We start from the raw sequence: 14,842 nt of genomic DNA, 5'->3' as shown, positions 1-14,842 counted from the left end.
CAGAGCAAACTGTACTCCCAAACACAAGTCTTTTGTCTATCTTGAGTCTCAGTTTAGTTATCCACATCTAATCTGTCACCACACCCAAATAGCAAATCAGGACCTCTAGTCTAGGACTTCTTAAATCTTTTTTCCACTTGCAACCTTTTTGCCACCAATAATTTTTTATGTGACCCTAGGTATATAATAAAATAGGTATATATAAAAATCAAACATTTACTGATAATAAATCAGCATTTGCAAGGTTTGCACACAGGTTGATTTTCCTTTTTGTTGAAGTGTTTTTTGCAGTTCATTTTAAACACTGCAAGTAAGAGAACATGCTTATAATGATGTCATAATTTGCTCTATTTTACATTTGTCAATCTCCGTAAATTCCTAAAAATAAGTAGGACAAGAAAATAGCAAAAGTCACCGTACACTAAAACAGTCAATAATGTGAAATATACATCTTTTGTACACTATCATTTTAGGTACTCCATCATCCCACAATGATCTTGCTCATTTTCACACGATCATAGAATTAGAAGACCACACGGGCCTTCTCAGACAATATACTCAATCAAGACCCCGGAAATGCATTGTTGTATCTGCTCATGTTGGCATGGCCTCAATATTATATTTTTGCAGTTTGAATCATGTATCTTTAAAATTAAAGTTATGTTTACCTTGTTTTTGTTCGCAGTTTACAGCACACCCCAAAATAAGCTGAAGCATCCTTCCAAGTTCAGCAGCATCCGAGTGTTCCCCAATCAAGTTGACATCAGGAAGGATGAAATCATTTATTTGTTGCCCCAAAATCTGCAAATAGCAAAATATAGTCAAACCAAAAATGCAGCTGTTTCACACAGGTGAGTCAATATCTGGCATATTTTCAAGTTAGAGAGCCAAAGTAATAAAAGATAAAGGAATGGGTGGCCCTCTAATTCTCTACTGAACTTTAGCTTTCATCAGCTGCAGCCAGCATGGCCAGTGGTCAAAAATTAGGTAGTAGTACATTTAGAGCTTTAGAATTAAGCTACCAAACTCCAGATGAATTGTATGGGAAGGTACTATATGTGATTGAACAATAGTCTGGGAACAGACCTGGACATTTTATTCTGCACATATATCTTTCAGATGGGAGTTCACCTCTGATCCTTCCCTTTCTCTCTCACTCAGGTAGGCAGTACACACATCATTACTAGTCATGCCATGCTCTCATTTGGCCTTCAGATGTTTAGTTGTCAGCTAAAGACTCCAGATGACATAGACATGCTTCTCTTTCCACCCATGAGCCAATGTTGCTTTATTCCACAGCCATGATATAATATCCATTGAAGCCCACTGAGCTGGCTAGTTCAGTCTCACCTAAGATGCTTCTCTACAAAGGAGCCACTAGAATTTAGCTGAAGCCAAAATTGTTTCTATCTAACATATGAACAAACAGAATCCTTTTGGCGAAGACACCATTTATGCATAACTTCCTAACAAAAAGTGATTTCTTTCAAGGTTAAAATAAGCTACCACTAACAAGCACAACAATCTGCTATCACATTGTTAATATGAAACTGATCACATTTGAATATGCAATTAACATTCAGGGATGGATTGTGGTTTTCCCATAATCCTTTAGCACCCTCCATGTCTATGGTTTCTGGAGGCTCATTTGGAAAACCAAAGATACTCCAGTTTGATTTGGATAAACCAACATTAGTATGCATTATTTTTAGGGGTTGGGCATTGCAAAAGGAGAGAGGATGAATAATCCCGGTGAAATGTGGAATCATTCATCCCCTCTCCTCTTGTAATCCCAACCCCTAAAAATAATGCAGACGTTCATTATTGGATCCTTGCCATACTTCTCTCCAAAGCAAACTGATTAAAGTCACATATTTGTTATCAAAAGCCTTTCCAGAAGTGTTAAGACTATACATGAAATATATGTATGATGAAGAAATTATGTCATGAATGAAGCATCTATTGCTGATTAAAAGCAGACGAAGATGCCAACGAACCTTGGCAGGACTTTATAAACAATGGAGAAATATTGTCGAAGGCATTCATGGCCAGAATCACTGGGTTGTTGTAGGTTTTTTCGGGCTATAGAGCATGGCCATGTAGCCCGAAAAAACTTACCACAACCCAATGGAGAAATATTCATTTTCTATATATCTCTATAATATTAGAAAGAATGTCCAAAACCTTTATAAATCAGCTTCTTGTACTAAAGATCTGCACCTTGTTCATATTACACAAATAGAACGATGAAAAGTATGATGAAATTGAATCAAGCAGACTAAATCCATAAATAAAAGCCCTTACCTCATGGTTGTAGTCCAAAATTCCTTTTAATATTTTCTTCAGGTTGCTCACCTTTCAAAAGAAAAGGGGAAAAAATAAATATACAGGAACTGGGGTAGAGATTATAGAGAAGCCCAACTGCACCCCAAAGTCTGCACAAGTTCTTATTTATAGCTAGAAGCAGAAATCCCTGCTGTTTAAAGCAGCTAATAATTAAGATCACAAAATTATGATTTTGTAATTACATCATTTTCTGATTTTCAGATTTCTCTTCTTATAGTCTTGGAAACAGAAAATAAACCGACATGGGTACTACTTACACCAATGGGTTTCTGATTTGGATCTACATTCTCATGTGCTTTCCATATATAATAATGATACTCTCTGCAAGTCGGAATTGAAAATGTATTTTTGTCTTATGCTGTGAGATATATAGACAAAAGAAGTTTCTGAACCATTTTATGGCGGTATCCACTTGTCCAAACTGACAGCCTCAGAAACAGCTTCTAACATAGCAGAAAAAGCTTCACCAGATTGTGGGTGGGAGACCAAAACATTCCTGTGCACATAAAAACTAGACATGCTCGAAACCACATGACTACACCACAGACTGCATATTAAATACAAATTTATTTCCTTTCTATTCATTTTGTTACAATTTTTGAACCTTTCCTAACAAACTGAAAGATGTAAGATGTAAAAACACGATTCCCCCTCACCTCTTTTAGTTTTTTCGCATGCAACAATAGAAACCAACACTTAACCTTACTTCCTTCCTTAAACACTTTCCTAGAATTGATACTCTAGGCCAGGTGTCTGAACCCATGAAAGCGGATGAAGTATGATTTGTCAGTGATATAAAAAAGTTCCATTTGCTATACAATTAAGTGCAAACAATGCTGAGCATATTCATTCAGGTATACACATAGAAAGAAAAGGATTCATTACCAAACTCATAGAAGTATCAAGAAGGATTTAAGGAGCATAGCTCAAAAAGAAAATATTGATTACTGAGAAATTTAGACCACTCAGTTTCATTTGTCTTAAAGAAGCAAGCTGCAGTAGCTAAAATCTGAATCATTAAATATTGCGCACATACAGGAAGCTGATTTTGTCAATTCATTTATGACACATGAATGACAATAACACATGAATTTATTGCTAGCAAAGAATATGTTCATGAACAGCATAAGATATTAATGTCCAGTTCATCCATGATATTCAATGAGAGCAACAGTCCCATACATTATATTTTTCTGGATAAGGAGATGCTATTCAACCATGTTAATTTCAGTACTAATATTGTATTATGCGTATCTTAAGAGAGAAACAAATATCTCTCTTAGGATATACTACTCCTGTGATTCTTCAAGGAGATAAACAATACTTGAATTATATTAACATGTCTTCATTTGATAGAAAATATATACAATTCTTTTTAATCATCCTATCAAATTATGTACTTAAATATTCCAAATTATTATGGACATTTAGAACATGTAAGCAAAAGAAGCATTTATCAGAGCTATACATTTTTATTTTGTTAAGGAAGGGCCAAACATTAAAATTATTTATCAGTAACATGTTTATTGCAATCTACTTTTACATTTGTTATTGCTTATAAGGACACAGGCGTGTGGTACAGATAGGAGCCACCAGGAACTGTGTAGATCAGTCACAAATCATCACAACGCCAGATTATTCACAGGCAAAGAAAAAAGTAATTAAAAATGTATGACATTATTTGTGACACCAATCCCACAAAGAAGAAATTGAGCAAAGATTTCAGCAAGCACATTCGAGACTTCTAAAATCAATAAATGTGGAATGATGACAATAAGTACAGCAGTCCTTCCCATTGCTTGATTTTATGTGGCCAAGAGGAATCTGGGATTCAAGAGTGAAGCTCCCATTTTACCTCTAGATCATCAGGTTAGACCTCAATGAGATGAAAAGATTCCAATAGGAAAATTGGCTTTCCCTTCTGCAAAAATGCACTGCAAACATAAAGGAGATTAATTTATACTTCTTACTCATGATGTACAGTGATAGTCAGCAAAAAAAAAAAAAGAAAAAACATTAAAAGGCCATTTTTAGTGGGAGAAATGGAAAGAGGCAAGAAAGATCTTCACACAATAGAGCTGCTTCCTCTAGATCAGTGGTTCTCAACCTGTAGGTCCCCAGGTGTTTTGGCCGACAACTCTCAGAAATCCCAGCCAGTTTGCCAGCTGTTAGGATTTCTGGGAGTTGAAAGCCAAAACATCTGGGGACCCACAGGTTGAGAATCACTGCTCTAGATCCATGGTTCTCAACCTGTGAGTCTCCAGGTGTTGTGGCCTACAACTCCCAGAAATTCAAGCCAGTTTAACATCTGAGGATCCACAGGTTGAGAAGCACTGCTCTAGATTGACAATTGGGTCCAATAGGATGTTTGGATTGGGGAGAAGAGATCGAGCATTCAGGCCCCCTGTTGTTGAAGCAGTGTGTGACACATATTCAGCATTAAGTGGCATTCGTTTGAAGATAACTATGATTCACCAATATCTGCTTTGCTTCTAACTCACACTGTAATTGATAAAAGGAACTACTATAAGTTGTTCTCATTAAATCCACAGTGCAAGGTATTAACCCCTTTTTTCGTGTTGGGGACAGATATGCTAACACAAAATTTTAAACCAAAAACGTAAGTACCATATAAGTGAATTGTACTGAAATGCCACAGAAAAACCAATAACAGACAGAGAATAGGTGGAAAATAAAATGGCATAGTTATGGAGAAAAAAAGTCTCCAAAACACATGAGGTTTAAGAAGGAATTAGTTACTATGCGTTTATTTCAGCTTGATCTTTAATTCAAATTAATGTAATTATTATTTCAATCTGTAGCCCACCCTAAGCATTTTAAAAGGGCAGGCTAAAATCCCACATGCACATTTAAACTGCTATACCTTTTGACTAAAATGTCAATATTATAATTGTGCAATTAAAATACCTTTAACCTCCAATTGTCTCCTACTTCTGTTTTGATTCTGTTTAACCAGTTTTCATCAAAGTATGATGGATCTCTGAAAAAAGAAGAGCGAAATGTTTGTTGCGAATATTTCACCAAACACACTTATTTAAAATGAGCTGCTATTCAATAATTTTTCCCATGTACTTGCCAGGATTATATATCATGTGCTAGACACCCGAAGATTCATCCCAAAGTACTAGATCAGAGCTTTCCAAACTGTGTGTAGCAAAACATAATGAGAAACCCGAGTCTATGTAAAATAAGAAATACTGTAAATCATATATATTTCAAATATAAATGAAAGGTTTTCATGAATTATGTTGTGTCCTCATACATTTTGTTATTACAGTTTATATATGTGTCTTTATCTCTTACAAGGGCTTGGTTTAACCTCTGGTTTGCTAGCAAAACTGAATTACTGTGTCATGAAATGATGCATGTCCAAAAAGTGTGGCACAAATATGGAATGTTTGGAAAGCTCTGTACTACACTCTTAACTAATTTTCTATAATTTCATTATCACCTATAGCAATTGTTTTCAAACCAAGGAGGGATGGGATTCCTCACCAAGCCTGTCATGTATTTCAGTAATAGTACTGTAAATATATGAATACCAACAATTTTGAAGTTGTCTTACAATGCCCTGGAGGACAGAATTACTGTGTGTGTTGCAGGACATACCATTTCCTGGAAGGAGGCTGAAGTAGCCCAGCAGACATGGCCAACACCCAAGCTTGCCTAGAACATTTCCTAAGATCCTCAACTATGCATAGAATTTCCACTGAGGACAAGCAACAATGATTTTATAAAGCAGAAAAACTGGTTTTAAAAGGTTCCAAAAGCTATAAAACATTGGGGATATATGTCTTCCAATAATGTGGTTTGCAACTCTAAATAAACCTCTGAAGATGCCAGCCACATATGCAGGTGAAATGTCAGGAGAAAATGCTGCTAGAACATACCCATACAGCTTGGAAACCACACAACACTCCTTCTAAATAAACCCTGGCTAGTATAGCCAAGATGGTGGGGGATTCAATACAAAGACATGGAGAATCTTATGTCCCAATTTCTTCTGTAAGATGTGGGGATGGGGCATGAATATGTAAACGATGTATTTCACTCAATCAAGGAATGTGGGGTTTCACAGTCTACACAAAGATTAAATAATTCCCATTTTACAATTCAAAGCCTTTCCATTTCATTTAATTAACTGTGAAACAATTAGAAAGAACTTTATGTTTCATATCTTCACACTTCACTGCATCTAAACATTAATTTTCTTGAAAGCAATCGGTAGACTTCAAAGTACCATGCAACTAATTCAGTAAGACCTGCATTACTTGAAAAGTTGCATCAACCCACTCTCTCTTTCCACACCAAAATACTTTTAAATGTCAAGGGAGTTTCGAAAGATCTTTCTGAGCACTTCAGAATCAAATTCTGAGTCTTAGTTTTAGCTGGATGAATGAATGAAAAGTAGTAACAATTAATCTGGGATAACCCAATCTTGTGAACAGCTATACTGTATATTTTATTTCCAAGTACTGTAATAAAAATAAAAATAAAAATGGCAGCAAAATTTGAAAGTTGCTTTTGTAGAGGCCCTCAAAGGAACATTTAGTGCTGTGCAAATGTGTGGTTGCTACATTTTCAATATCCATTCTCCTGATTATCTAATTTTATTTTATTGATTTAGATACTTCTGCTTATAATGCAAATATTTCCAAATATTTTCCCCAGAGCATTTAAGTAGAACTCATATAATCTTTCCTCCTAAGCTATTCAAAGAATGTATGTTTGTTGCTAGTGCCTGCCTGTACCATTGTATAAGATCAAATGTAATACCTCTGTATAAGATCAAGTCTAATTTCTGTTGTCTTTATGCAAAAATGTAAACAATTCAGTCTAAATTCATAGACCTAAACCCTACTTCCAGTAAATTCACTGAATAAACAGAACTTGCATGATTCAAATTCCAAATGACTCAATCATTCTATTCTAGCTGGGACTAATAACAGGATTTAGAAAAATTATTTAGACCAGAAATAATGTACCTGCCCACATGTTAGAATCATAGAATTATTATTTTGGAAGAGACCCCGTGGGCCATCTAGTCCAACCTCCTGCCATACAAGAAAAATACAATCAAAGTACCAGACCCTGTTTAAAAGCTTCCAAGGAAGGAGCTTCTACCACACTCTGAGGCAGAGTTCCATTGCTGAACAGCTCTTACATTCAGGAGGTTCTTCCTAATGTTCAGGTGGAATCTCCTCTCCTGTAATTTGAATGCATTGCCCCGAGTCCTAGTTTCCAGGGCAGCATAAAACAAGCCTGCTTCCTCTTCCTTATGCATTATTTCACATATTTATACAGGGCTATAATGTCTTCTCTCAACTTTCTCTTCTGAAGGCTAAACATGCCCAGTTCTTTCAAGATGCTCATCATAGGGATTCATGGTCTCCAAACCTTTGATCATTTTAGTTGCCTTCCTATGGGCGCCTTCCAGCTTGTCAATATTTCTTTTGAACGGTGGTGCCCAGAATTGGACAGAGTATTCCAAGTGAGGTCTAACCAAAGCAAATTAGAGGGGCACCATGACTTCCCTTAATCTAGACCGCATACTTCTTTTGATGCAGCCAAAAATCCATTGATTTTTTTTAGCTGCTACCTCACACTGTTTTTGGTTCATGTTCAACTTCTTGTCCACAAAGACTCTAAGACCTCTTTCACATGGACAGTTGTTGAGACGCCATTCTGTATCTTTGCATTTCATTATATCTGTCACGGTGTAGGATCTTACATATGTCCTTGTTGAAATTCATTTTGTGAGTTTTGGCCCAGCTCTCCAATCTGTTAAGGTAATTTTGAATTCTGATCCTGTCCTTTGGAGTATTAGCTATCCTTCCTAATTTGGGAACTTGATAAGCATGCTCTCTAAACCTTCAACCAAATCATTTATAAAAGATATTGAACAGTATTGGGCCCAGGACTGAACCTTGCACCACTCCACTAGTCACTTTTTTCCAGGATGAAATGCAACTATTGATGATCACCTATTGTTTTCAGTTGTTTAACCAATTACAGAACCACTTAATAGCATTGCCTAGCCCACATTAGAGTAGCTTGCTTGCAAGAAGGTCATGGGGAACTTTGTCGAAGGCTTTACTGAAATCAAGATATGTTATATCCACAGCATTCCCTGCATCTACCAAGCTTGTAAAAAAGATATAAGATTAGTTTGGCATGATTTGTTTTTGAGAAATCCATGTTGACCTTTATTAATCACAGCATTCCTTTTTAAGTGATTGCAGCCTTCTTCCTTAATGATCTGCTCCAGAATCCCTCGCGTACTGATATCAGGATGTTTGGGTCTTCTTTTTTCCCTTCTTGAAGATAGCGACAACATTTGCCCTCCTCCAGTCTGCAGGGACTTTTCCTGTTCTCCAAGAATTCTCAAAGATTATTGCCAATAGTTCTGAAACGACTTCTGCTAGTTCCTTCAATACTCTTGGATGTAGTTCACCTAGCCCTGGAGACTTGAATTCATTTGGAGCAGCCAGGTATTCCTGGACTATTTCCTTACCTATTTTGGGTTGCATTTGCCATATTACTTCTTTGGCTTCATACTGGTCAGGTTGAACTTCAATCTCCTTTTGGGAGAAGACTGAGTGTCATCTTTATTCCCTTTATGAAGGTCTAACAGTGCTTTGCAAACTTTTAGAACCAGGGATAGCCTTTTCTCTCAAATTATAATCAAAAGCACACTTCAGCCATACTGTACAACCCTAAGAACAACTCACCCACGGAAGATTTCATCCCTCCTTTGTTTCTTGCATAAGCCATTGATTAGTGTGTCAGCATGAGGCAAGACCAGGACACTGACTCATGCAGAAAGATACCAAGCAGTCTTTTCTGCAGTTGAGTGCTGTGAGCTCAAATAAACCTTTGATTTTTTTTTCATTTTATTTCGATTGGCATGCTAATACATCCAGACAAACAGATCACGAATTATTGTTCTAACACCTACCTTCCTGCTGTCATGCCTTTCTATTCCTATAACAGTTTTCCCCAAACTACTTGACTTTTGAAACATCAGTGTAAATTATGCTGCTGTGCTCTAGAGACATAAGATAGTTGGAGCTGCCCATTCCCTCCTTTGTCTGCTTGCCTCTTGGCTAGGTCCTCTCTGTGATACTTGTTTGAGTTGAATAGGCAGAAGGAAGAGTTATTTGGATACAGACAGGAATACTTTTTAAATTTGTATATAAGAAACTTTTTTTGTTTGCAGGATTTAAAACACTGTGAAGATAAGCAAATTTAAAGTATCTATTTTGTGTACACTTTTCTTATGCCAATTTCTACTATTGAAAGTTAGCAATTATGTTACTGAGCCAAACTTGATGCACGTATCCCTCATGATCCACCTTAAAAAAATCCTGACAGGGTGGGGACTTTTATATCGATGTCTTTTCTAATTAAAATATGTTATGTAATTTTATTCCTTTTCATTCATTTTAAAGTTGGAGCAATTGTTTGAGAAGATTATGAGAGTTGTCCAGCCATATCTGGAGAGCAGAATCATTCTCACCCATGGTCAAATATCTGTCCCCCTTTGCTAGGCAAGCTGGGGATGATGAGAATTGAAGCCCATCAAAAAGGCTAATCCGTCTGTTCCGTTATGGGGAAAGCCACAAATTATAGCCAAACCAGATCTGTTGCTGATGAGAGTTGAAGCCTGGCCAGATGTGGGACTGATAGAAGTTGCAGCTGAACAGACCTAGGGCTGATGGGAGTTGCACCCTAACTAGGTCTCAGGGGATGATAGAGAATGATGCAAGCTGGAATTCAGCTTCATCCAGAGATGGAGCCCAACCAGATCTAGGATTAATGGGAGTTGAAGCCAGACCAAATCTGGAGCTGATGAGAGTTGTAGCCTGACCAGGTCTTGAACTGATGGGACTTGAATCCCATCAGCTGTACAATTTTATAAAAGTTACCATTTGTTTTATATTGGGACCATTCATAAAAACTGGAAATCAAATAATGAATAATACTAATAACTAACATTACAAAATGCTTAACCTCAGCAACACTGTCCCTTTTCTACATATCATTCTGAGACAAAGTGGCATTTACAGATATTTTTAAGTGAGCTGGAAAACTTGTTTTCAGGGTTGTTTTTCGTGTCAGGAGCAACTTGCAACAGAGCTTGCAGTGTTATGATCAGACAGTTTTGTAAAAACACAGAATGCTTCATTAAAGTAGACAAGGAAGAGTATATCCCCAAGATGCAAATTAGAACACTTACATGCAACACATTTTAAAGAAAGAGTTTATACAATTAGAAAATAGCAGAAGGCCAGCTACATATATCCCTGCAAAATCAGTTGGATGGAAGGAATGAAGGACGATTATAAAATGCTTAATACACTTCAAAATAGAATCACACAAAAACTGTCACAGGTAAATATGCATTTGAACACATGTGCAGTGAAAGTCTTGGGCCTAAATCCAGTAATTAGTTTTCTTATAATAGACTTACTAAGTGAGTAAATGTAACTTATGTAAATGCTAACTTACTAAGATTCCATTGATTATGTGGATTTATCTATTTTGGACTAGCAACTGGATCTAGGCCTTGAATTCTACAACTTTTGGGGATCTAAGAACCCAAAATGTCTCAAGCCTAAACCATTTGAAGATACTTTCTGAGTTTTATTTTCATTCCTTTCACTGTAATAACAGTGTTTTAGATGACACACATACCAATAGCACACACAAGTCTTGTAGGAAAAACATTCACATTTGTTCATGGATAATAAAAATAAATGAGAAATAGCAAGAATATAATAAGAGTGCCTCCGAAAACAAGCAGATTTTTTTTCCTTTCCACACAGCAAGTTATAGGCTGTCTCTCAAACAGAGACAAGGAGAGGCACAAATAGCATAGAATTTCTTGTTCCACACAAGCACAATTCCCCTGCAGACGTCCTTTTAAAAACTGAACATTGCCCTCAGTTCCCTGACAGGCAAGCATTTGTTCTCAAGACCAAGATAAAAGAAAATGAAAAATAACAATGAGATGGCCTTTTTCCTGTCAAATAAATCAAAAATTTTCTTTTCTTCCACTAAACAGATATCTTAAAAACCAAGTCAAATGATGTTTCTTGAGAATTCTAACCTTTTATTTTGCCCCCAGTGATAAAAAAATGAGGGGGGTTTGTCTGGTGAACAGGGCCTTTGGGGTGTCTCTCTGGTGTAGAGAAAGTCAACATGGAGTAGACTGGTCACACTGTGAATGCCCTATCACTATCTCCTGAAGCAGTTACTTTATTCCCAGCTCAAAAACGAAGAACGGAATGTCAGTGCACAGCAAAAGAGATCTAGAGATGAGCTTAAAAAAAACCTTGAAAATGTGGAATAAACACTGAGAACTGGGAAGCCCTGGCGCTCTAATTGGAGATTAGCTGTTACCAACAGTGCTATGGGTATGAGGAGGCATGAAGAGTGGGCAAAAGAAACATGCCAAGAGGAAGGTGCATCAGAAAACTCTTGTCAGGACCACCTTCCATCTGGAAATCTATGTTCTCATTGTGAAAGCCTATGCGGATCCAGAACAGACCCACAATCAAGACTCTACCCTTGGAAAACAATCATACTCAACCTCAAGTGATAGTCTATAGTAGTAATAGTGGTCTGTTAGATGAAGAATTTGGAAAGCCAGGGTTAAAATCTCTGCTCAGCCATGGAAATATATTGGGTAATCTTAGCATAGTTCCATTCTCTCAGCCTTAGAGGGAAGCAAGGACAAGCCCCTTCTGAGTAAATATTGGCAAGAAAACTGCATCATTTGTTTGCCATAAGTCAGAAATTACTTGAAGTTACACAACAACAACTCTGGTATGGAAAGACTGTGTGTGAGTGTGTGTGTGGGAAATGTCTACAAGTATGTCTGAAAAATGGGGAATGGGTGGGTGTTTCTTCCATCCATTCAGTTAATCAATTCACAAAGTAACTTAAATCTACCAGCAATTGAAATGAAGCAACATAGAAGCTTGATTTCTGGACGCATTTGGAAGGAATATATTCTTGGGGTGAGGGATGGAGAATGGACTGCCAAGCAGCAAGAAAATATTGATTCATGGAAGCAGCTTTGCATATGGCAGGGAAGTGACAAGAACTTAGGATTTGAGAGAAGCTGAAAAGACATGACAATTCTGTTTCATCTCCACATTTGCCAGTCCCAGGAAAGAAAAATAAACAGGAAAATCAATTTAAACATTATGCACAAATAGAGTATTTATCCATTATTTTGTTACTGCCTATCTTATGTACAATTATTCAACCTGAAGCATAACTGCTTAGCAAAAATACTCTTGACCCCTGTACGTCATACAAACAGGATTGATAACTACAACCTCCTATCGCATTTCAATGATGCAGTACCTCTGCCAATATCCTACTGTGTATGTATGCATCCTTTTTATACAGTAGCAAACAGTGATCTTTGAACTTCCACATATGCAGCATTGAAAATGACACATTTTAGTTATGAAGAAACGAAATTTCTGGAAAATTCTGAGTTTAGACATTTGTTGGACACCAGGTTCACCTCAAAAGTAAATTCTGTATACTCTTATTATCAAAAAGAGAAAGTGCTGCGCTTACTCTCAAATTGCACAAGTTGCTACTTTCAAAGTAACATAATAAATCCATGCTAGAGGCTTCTCCGAAACACAACGTATGTAATTATCATTTATTAATTTTAATATCTATATAACTATTAGGTCCCACAGGTTCATAAATACTCCATATTTCTAAGAAAGAACCTAGGCTATACGATGATTGTATTATCTGACAACTATCTGAAATAGTTGTCAGCCTGTTTCCAGGTCCAATTCAAATGGATAATTTCAGTCTTAAATGGCTTCCTATTGGGTTAACCAAAGGAATGCATACTCCAGAAAGTACCTATCTGTGCCAACTTCATCTCAGACGTCTCCCATGTACCCCTTTAAATTTAGTGGTAGCAAATGGCTATGAGCATAAGGGCTTTTCTGCAGTGGCAACTATTCTATAAAACACCTTCCCCAGAAAAGCTCACTTGTTTGCTTGGGTACCCAGTGAATACTTATTCAATCTTTATGGCTTTTTAAGATTTTGATTTTTTTTTTTCATCTGCCTTATCTTGTGGTTTCACTTTTGCTTTGCATGCTATGGTGTTTCTACTTTTCCTGTTGGTTTTATTATGTTCATTCTGAAGGCTTGTATAAAAATATGTTCTATACATCATATAGTAACCATTCTTAATAGAAAAATCAAAAGTTAAAATAAATCAACAGCATTTAGTTGGCACTTCCTCCTTCCCCCACTCACTTCTCCAATCTTTCATTTCTCCTGTGTTTAGAACAGTGGTTTCCAACTTGGGGTCCATGGAACACCAGTGATCCGCAAGAACTAAAATATGGTCTGCGGCCTCACCGTTATTACACTGTTGCAACAAGAGCGACTGGTCTCACAAAACAAGCCATGGCTTGTTAAATATGGTTTTCTGTAGGAGAGCAGATGGTGACTACTGGATGGCATACATTCTGTATCTGAAACTAGAGCTGATGTAGCTTACCCAATGCAATTTTCTGAATTAGCATGCCAAATAACCAAACCAAATCAAAAACTGATTCGTAACCTTTTGGTACTAATGTTGGAGAGTGGTCCCTGGTCAAGTGGTCTCTGGTCAAAAAAAGGTTGGGAACCACTGGTTTAGAATATAGCCTGCTACATCCTTACACCTCAGAAAATAAATACAAATGTATATTTGGTAGCCATGTTTACATAAAGTTATAACATGGAGGTTAGAACTGTCACATACAGTCACCTCTGCTATGAGAGCATACTGATCTTCAGCCATAGATAAGATTTTTATAGATAAGATAAGATTTTTTTTCATCTGTCTCATGCAGTAAACTTCCAGGATTTAATAATTAACCCGAATGCTTTAAGGCTGATATTACTACTGGAGCACCAATATTCAAGTTACTGTGAGTTTGATCAATTTTATCCTTGGCGTTCTTAACTTGATTTTCATTAACCAAGAACTTCTTCTGATTTCATATACCACACACTAATTGATAAGAACTTGAAGTCATGATGTATTTTTGAAGCCTTAATATAATACCAGGACAAAGCTATTCATAATCTAAGTTACAGTTAGTGAAGTATAACCCAGTTCTGTGAATAACAGGATAGTTGAGATCACAGATGGGATGTCAGGAACACCAAGAGAGAGAAAAAAACTTCTCCAAAAACTGGTTTGGTTAGTTAAAAGAATGAATGAGCTAGCTTCATTTCTATTTGTGGAATATTGTGAAGAAAGCACATTCCTGGTTCGTGTCAGTAATTTTTGCATTCTTGAACAAATGTAAATTGCTTTCATGCAATATGTCTACAAAATGGTGGGTTTATGAATGAAAGTATGAGCCTAACATTGTACTGATGCAGAATGGATGCATCTATGGTAACTGAACCTTCCCTTCATAACCAGGTT

General features: G+C 36.7%; 1 protein-coding gene across 2 annotated transcripts in view; it reads right to left on the bottom strand.

Moving 5' to 3' along the window:
- Positions 1-14,842, bottom strand: part of HOOK3 (hook microtubule tethering protein 3) — a 69,556-nt gene that overhangs the window by 38,414 nt on the left and 16,300 nt on the right. For both annotated transcript variants that reach the window (XM_060763687.2, XM_060763686.2), the window contains exons 3-5: positions 5,275-5,347; positions 2,305-2,355; positions 669-801 (exon numbers count right to left, since the gene is read on the bottom strand). In XM_060763687.2, coding sequence (XP_060619670.2) covers positions 669-801; positions 2,305-2,355; positions 5,275-5,347 — 257 coding nt within the window. The remainder of the gene's footprint in view (positions 1-668; positions 802-2,304; positions 2,356-5,274; positions 5,348-14,842) is intronic.

The sequence above is a fragment of the Anolis sagrei genome, chromosome 2, assembly GCF_037176765.1.
Source record: "Anolis sagrei isolate rAnoSag1 chromosome 2, rAnoSag1.mat, whole genome shotgun sequence".
Taxonomy (NCBI): Eukaryota; Metazoa; Chordata; class Lepidosauria; order Squamata; family Dactyloidae; genus Anolis; species Anolis sagrei.
Note: the sequence above shows the minus strand (reverse complement) of the source record. Positions and strands in the feature narration are given on the sequence as shown.